Genomic DNA, 7,553 nt, shown 5'->3' with positions numbered 1-7,553 from the left:
GCTTTAAACTCGGGTCGGAGTCTTTCAGGACAGTTGGTTTGAAAGACTTTAGGAGTTCAGAAATGGGTCATGAAGCACCTTGGATAATCTCCAGAAATCAATTTAAAGGGTAATAAAATAATTGTTGATGTAATATTTTCCCTATAACTATTACCAAAACACTAAATACTGTAAGTATAAATAAGTATTTACAGTATATTTGTGTACAAGCTATTTAGATTGTCAAAAACCTGTGTTTTTAGGGTTATTAATGAAGTTTGTGTACTCAGACCAGTAATATTTGGGGTCACAAGTTTTTGCCATGGATACTTTGTGGGTCAGAAGATAAAAAGTTTGGGAACCACTGTTCTAGGGGTTAAATAAAAAAAATTGATTTAATAATCAGCTGTTGGACATTAGAGTTTTGGAGAATCATGATATGACAAAGTGACTCAGGGGGATCAGTGTAAAAAGGTGGGGAACCACTGGTTTAATGAACGATTCCTGACAGATTCCAAATTGTTACTATTTCCAGGAAAGTTGAGAATTTAAAACTAACAAMAAAAAAAAAAAAAAACTAAAATTGCAAATTTCAAAAACAACTTTTACTGTAAATGTGGTAGTACTTTATAAGCCTTTTAAAAATTTTATATTATCAAAGGTAGGTATAAAGTAAAAAAATATTTTACCTGTGCAGCCTGTTCATGCTCAGGAGTTTTAAATAGATTTATCACTGTTTCAAATGGACCTTTTAGTGTTCTGTTAACCCAAACACACTGGTGATCCAACCTCATCACCTCCCACTGAAAGTGAGTCCAAACTGATTCAACAGCCACATGGAGCGACTCACCAGTAAATCCTGTCAGCAGCAGTTTTACTGRATCTTCCAGGAAATTACTGCAGCAGTACAGTCCAGGATGTGCTGAATCTGGGGATGCTAATGAAACACACCTCCTAAATTCAGTTCAGTTCCAGCTCATTGGCTCCACAGGAGTCAGCCAACAGCGCTCCACACAGCAGCATCCTGATGACTGAAACTCAAGAGTTCCAGCTCGAGTTCAAAGGATCTGCTGCTCCCAAAGCAGACATTTTAACAGTCAAAACACTAACCACACCAGATGTGTTCTTTCTGAAACATTTAACACTCACATGTGTGTATTGTATAAAAGTTCTTTATTTAGAAACTGGAAGTTGCATAAATCGTTTTCAAGCAGCTGTCATGTCAGTAATAAAAACGTATGACKAATACAAATATAACTCTTATTCTGAAAAAGTTGGGATTATGTGTAAAATGTAAATAATTTCAAACAGAATGCAATAAATAAATCTTAGTATTTTAGATTTTATTTATATTTTTCTCAACAGAACATTGCAAAGAAGGCATTAGATGAGGTTATTTTTTATTTGATGGGATTATAGGCACTAATGCTCCCCTATACCATCAGAGAGGCAGACCTTTGAACTGTACACTGATACCAGGCTGGATGGACTCATCCAGTTTTCCGTTTTATCTAAATGCAAAGATGAATAAGTTAATTTTTGAAATGCATGTCAATAAACACATTTATTATCTTTGCAGGGACTTGTTAAAAGGATTTCCAGGCTTCATACATTTAGTTTTAGAAAAAGTAGTAAAAACAACTAAAAGCAAATCAATAACAAACTATTTTTTAATGCTCCAGATGTTGCAATGACATTTTTCTACGGATCTGGCACAATCCTGTGTTTTTTTTTAGTCAAAGCTGCAAGACAACAGCAAAAACATGTTTTTTATTTAATTATTTTTTTGGCCTGCAAATTTTCTGAAACTCAGCTCTATTGCCAAGAAAGTCCCTTTATCAATTTAATGATACCCCTGCAGGATTTCAGAAGAAAGGAGGATAATGGGTTGAGTTTTGCTCAAGTGGAAGACTGATTTTAGTTTTGAAGATTTGCTATCATGCAAAGTGCCTAATCTTGGATGCAGACAAACAGGGAGCTTATTCTCAGCCTTCAGCAGTGCACTGTGGGAACATTTATCTGCATCGACCACAGCCCTGTGAACTCTCTGCGGACAGATCATGAGAAGTTTCTCCATCGTCTTTGTGCAATGTCTCAAAAATCCCTCTGTTTACCCTCCTCCCCTTCGAATCCCCTCCCTTCACACTATTTTTTTTTTTGCTTCACTTTTCGTCTGAGTTACGTTCCTCTCTTGTTTGTGCTGGATGGACATCACATATTTTCGTCCACCCACTYCTCTCCCACCAACCCAACTTTTCTAATTGGATTTCATTTCCTTTCAGTTGTTTTTTCCTTTTTTCTTTTGTTCTTGCCAGCCAAATGCTCAGGATCAGAGGGACAAACTTTTCAGAGGTTTTCTTCTGACACACAAACTTCATCATCATTATCATCATTGACAGCATCTTGCAAAGACTTCTCTGCGTCTTGGTAAGGGTTCAGCTCTCTATTGATTTAACATTGATCAGGTGAACAGGCCAGATGTGTCTGTAACAAAATGTGTGGCCATCTTCTTCTTTTCAGGCATTCCAATAAAAACTAAAAAGCTATAAATATTTGTAGGAAAACGATAGAGGAAACGTGGACAACACTGTGGCCCTAAAGCAGCATGTAAAGTGCTTTTTTGGCTTTTGTTCTTTTCTTCATTTTCTAACACTAACAGCAGTGATTATACCGTAAACTGGTGGTCCCACATTTGCAAAAAACCCACTCAACTACAAAGAAGACAGCAGCATCTACAGCTGACATGGATTTGTCATGTTTCTGTGACTGTTTGGGATCTTATGTAAGTGAATTTTTGTCTAATGTTCTTGAGCCAGATGTTATGCTGTATTTTCAACGCTGCAGAGCAAGGTTTATTAAAACTGTAACTTCTTTGCAGGATTTAATTGAATGCAGATTCATTAATTTCCCTGCATTTGACCACACTGCACACATTCTACGTGCCTGTGGGAAGGGACACAACCTTTTTCAAAGGGCAGGTCAAATATCTTAAATTCACACTCATGGTTCAACATAACTCTTATGACAACCACCGCTAATCATGACAGCAACTTAAGTGAGGAAAGTAAAGACAAAAGCCACCAGACTCTTTTAATAAAACAACAGGAACACAAAATAATGTGTATGCTGGGGAATTCTGTTACAATATAAATGTGTTATTAGAAAGAACTGTCTAGTCATTAAGATTTTAAACTTTTTTTATGTTTCTGAGTTATTTTGAAAGTGTTCATTGATTTTTTTAAATTACACTTTAATTATCTTACTACATGGTTGGTGATCATGTGTCATGTGTCTGTTAAATGAACCACTGGACAGATTTTATTAGTATTTACATCAAGATGGTCAGCACAACGAATCAACCTGAGACCTCCCCAACACAAATTTCACATGTGATTTTTGTTTAAAACTTTTGCAAAGTGGTGAGCAACATTTTTTTTCGATACAATGTAATACTTGTGTTTTTGATTGAWATGTCTTCAGTTCTTTGGTGTTTTGGTTCTTTTCTCCCTCCTCTTTGTTGTGGTCGGGAGTTGTTAATGTTGGGAACAGGCAGCAGTTCTGGAGCCCCTCTGAAAAACTTGGGCTCCCGGGTCTGACTTTCTTCAGTAATCTCTCCACATAAAACTCCCTCTTTAAGATGAATCCAAAACCAGTGAAGTAAAATCGCTCATGTGATTYGGATCCAGCTCTCTCAGCAGTTTTCTTTTACAAACATTGCTTTTTAACTGTCTTTATCTGGGCTTCAGTTGATCACGATCAGAAAGTGTTGTTTTGCACAAAAACGATTGTCTTTACACTGAGTAAAAATCCAAGTTCTTTTAGATTCAGCTTTGCTTTTGTGGTCAGTTAACGGTGGGTTTMTTTTCTTTTTAGTGTGAAAACATTCATGTCTCTAATCATCTCTGAGCTTCTGAGGAGCGGAGTGAAGGCAGCTGCTCACTGTTTGTCCTCTTGTCTAAACTCTACGTGAGYCTGGACTGCTGACGCATAATTCTTTTTCCCACCCCATTTTTTCCCCTGACTGTTTCTCTCTGAGTTATTTTCTCCGTGTGTCTCTGTTTGCAGCTGTTGGATGTGTGGCTCAGACTTACAGTAAKAACTGCTGATGGACGACAAAATCTGACTTTTATCATTGTAGCTGTACTCCACAGACAGAATGATTTACACAGTCTTCCACCTGCTCTGTTTACTTTATCGTCCAGCAATTCTTGTCTTGTTTTCAGACAGATGGTCCAAAAAAGACTGCATTATAAATCTTGTTTTTACTGGATTGTTCAGATATTACGGCCTTGCAGTAAAAGATAAAAACACACTCAAGTGCTGTTAGACAATATTCCCCAAGAGTTTGCACATTTTATTCAAGGTATAAAGTAAAAGTTTAGAGTCTGACCTCTCTCTGACAGTCTGCTGGGTCACCTGAGGACTGTGTCATGATCTCAGTCTTTTTCCCACTGTTGGCCTCTGCACCTGTTCCCTGTCGTCATTTTGCCCTGGTGTCTCCTTTGCGCTACTGAGCTATGGAGAGCCGTTCTGTTCAAAATACAATAAATAAAAAATAAATAATGTAATTAATAAAGTATTAATAAATATTCCATCAAATGAAGAAATATCCCCATGAAATGAAACAAAATTAAGATATTGTACTACGTTTTTGGCATGTCTTTATATTATTTATTTATTGTATTTTGAAAGAAACAGCTCTCGTACTGATTGACCTCACTCCATTCATTCTCCTGCAGTCTGTCATTGTGTGCTTTAGACCATGTCCAGGTCCCTCTCGGTGCCTTCTTGAGTTTCTTTGTTTTGTTTGCTCATCATGTGGACTGCAGACCTGAGTTTAACTCTTTTTAAATCCTGACAGACTGAATAAATGTTAGTCCACTCATGGACAAGAAGAGGAGTCCAAAAGACAGAATCTGAGATGCTTCTGAGAAGCCAGTGATTTTACTTCAACACATGTCATATTTACTCAGTTTTGGTAATGTTTGTCTTTGCTAAGGTTTGTCTGGATAAATAATGAGCAGTTGTTTTATTTTAGGGGTGGGGGGCATTCTAGGGTTCTTTTGTCTTGATGATAATCTCAGAAAATCAATATGAAATGTACCCATTTTATCGTCACGTCGGGGTCACCATTTGTTAGAAACATTTCAGTTGAAAGCCCAAATTAACACGGGAAACCAGTTCATTTATCTGACTTGAATGTTTTTTTATTCACACATGTAAAGTTTAACATTCACTCATTTTTCTCCCTTCCAGCCTCGACCCAGCCATGACCTGCATCAGGCTATTGCCTCTCTTTCCCTCCATCATCATCCTACATGTCCATTTTTCCACCCAGTTGGAGGACAACAAGATCCCCCCCAGTCTGTGTACTGGCCACCCTGGTATCCCGGGCTCTCCGGGGGTTCATGGGAGTCCTGGTCAGCCAGGTAGAGATGGAAGAGACGGGAGGGATGCAGCTCCAGGGGAGAAAGGACAGAAGGGAGACAGGGGAGAGTCAGGTACTGGTTTATATTTGTCATGTGAGAACTCGTGAGAAGAACACAGTTCTGTTCATGCTTTGGCTCCTTTACCTCTCCAGGTGAAACTGGAGTGCGAGGTCTGACTGGAGACAAAGGCTACGCTGGAGAAAAGGGGGAGAAGGGCCAGCCTGGTGAATGTGCGGTGGCTCCTAAATCTGCCTTCAGTGTCAAACTGTCACAGAGCCTGACTACCGCCCTCACCGTGGGCGATGCAGTCCGTTTCGACACCGTCCTGATCAACGAACAGGGTGACTACAACTCAGAAACTGGACGCTTCACCTGCAAGGTCCCTGGCATGTATTACTTCGCCGTCCATGCCACAGTGTACCGGGCCAGCCTGCAGTTTGACCTGATGAAGAACGGGCACGCCGTGGCCTCTTATTTTCAGTTTTACGGCAACTGGCCCAAACCGGCCTCTCTGTCCGGCGGCTCCCTGCTTCACCTGGTCCCCGGAGATCAGGTGTGGATTCAGATGGCCCTCTCGGAGTACAACGGCTTTTACGCCAGCACCAAAACGGACAGCACCTTCACCGGCTTCCTGGTCTACTCTGACTGGAAAAACTCTGCTGTTTTTGCATGACATTTTTTAAAAACCTGACCTGCTGTGGAAAATAAATCACACTTTCTTTTTATTGTTTTCTAACTAAGAAACTCTGGAAAAAATATATATAAAGGAGGAAGTGAGCTGGTTGTGACTTGGTACAGCTGCGTTGTACCATGAGCTCCATCAGGGTTGTTTGTTCTGGACGCCTTCTTTACTTTCAGCTTTTAAACTTTTGTGACAGTTAATTCCTGCGACAGATGCTGCAACACAGGATTAAGGCAAGATCCAGGCCGCAAATTCAAATAGCTTCCATGCCATCATTGCTCTGCGTTTCCTATTAATGACTCGGTTCTAAAGAAGTTTCGGCTACTTATTTTTAGCTCTTGCATGATTTTAAAAGGAGAGAGTCAACAATCAGAGTGGTATTTGTTTTCTAACCCTAACACAATGTTAGAACTAAATGGAATTTTGAATTGGAAAATGACACAAGTTTAGTTTTGTTTCAAATATCCAAAATAAACTTGCATGAAATGGGATGAAAAGGCTGTTTTGTAGGAGACGCCATTTTCTTTTCTTTTTTTTTTTTTTGTTTCGTTCACTTTCATAAAGTTGTTGCCTTTGTCAGTGTATTTATTTGTCTGTCTGTTAGCAAAATATCTCATAAATCACTGAACAGATTTTAATTAAGCTTTCAGACAGTAATCACAGGATGTGGGTCCCGAAGCTCGGTTGCTTTTACTTTGAAGGTCAGAAACGTTTGGAGACAGTTGATGAAAACCAGGATTTACGTTTCAGCAGATATTCCTTTTACAAAACCATGCATCCATTTTGATCCAAAACTTCGCTCGCTGCAATTAAAATGTTCTTTTTAAACTAATTTTTTCACAAGACTGAATGAACTAAAGTTTATGTGTTTTGGTGACATAGAAAAGTTCGTAGATGTGACCAAACTGTTTATAATGTTTTTTGTTTTCATCTCTCAAAGCTTTCAAAATAAAAGCAGAAGTTGTAGTTGTGCATGAAGTTTAGGTAAGTTAAGTTTATTCCTATTATTTGATAGTCCTTTAGTCTTATATATATATATATATATATATATTTTTTTTTAAAAAGCACAATTTGTTTAATAAACCTCAGAATAAGAATTAGAATGTGCATAAATACTGGATAATTTAAAGTAGGGATTCATGACATATCACATTAACATCGATACCTGCCAGTTTTGGTCATTTGTTAGAATATCGGTATCAGTCCGATAAGTAAAACCGGGCCGATATTACTGCCTGATATTGATTTTCCACTTTTTAGCTTTGTGTTTCTGTTTTGATAGGGGAAATGGTTGGTTGAGTGATACAGTATCTGTTTGATCATGATAGTGATAATGATGCACCACAGCCAGGAATAACTCAAGTAGGGAGTCATGTGAGAGGTCTGGTTGTTGTTTTTTTTTTTTTTTTTTTTTTTTTTTTTTTACAGTATGTAAAAAAGACAAGTGTTTGTGTGTGTGTGTG

General features: G+C 38.3%; 1 protein-coding gene across 2 annotated transcripts; it reads left to right on the top strand.

Moving 5' to 3' along the window:
• The first annotated feature begins 1,793 nt into the window (after positions 1 to 1,793).
• Positions 1,794 to 7,050, top strand: c1qtnf5 (C1q and TNF related 5). 2 transcript variants are annotated; one of them, XM_014005201.1, is made up of 3 exons: positions 1,794 to 2,406; positions 5,236 to 5,480; positions 5,561 to 7,050. In XM_014005201.1, exons 1-3 carry the CDS (start codon positions 1,940 to 1,942, stop codon positions 6,079 to 6,081), a joined length of 1,233 nt encoding a protein of 410 aa, XP_013860655.1. In that variant the 5' UTR covers positions 1,794 to 1,939; the 3' UTR covers positions 6,082 to 7,050. The 2 variants fall into 2 exon arrangements, with proteins under 2 accessions (XP_013860655.1, XP_013860656.1); XM_014005202.1 differs by lacking the exon at positions 1,794 to 2,406 and having other exon boundaries at positions 4,864 to 5,480.
• The last annotated feature ends 503 nt before the right edge of the window (positions 7,051 to 7,553 follow it).

This window comes from Austrofundulus limnaeus, unplaced genomic scaffold (genome assembly GCF_001266775.1).
Source record: "Austrofundulus limnaeus strain Quisiro unplaced genomic scaffold, Austrofundulus_limnaeus-1.0 Scaffold29, whole genome shotgun sequence".
Classification (NCBI taxonomy): Eukaryota; Metazoa; Chordata; class Actinopteri; order Cyprinodontiformes; family Rivulidae; genus Austrofundulus; species Austrofundulus limnaeus.
This window is presented reverse-complemented; position numbering and strand designations above follow the sequence as displayed.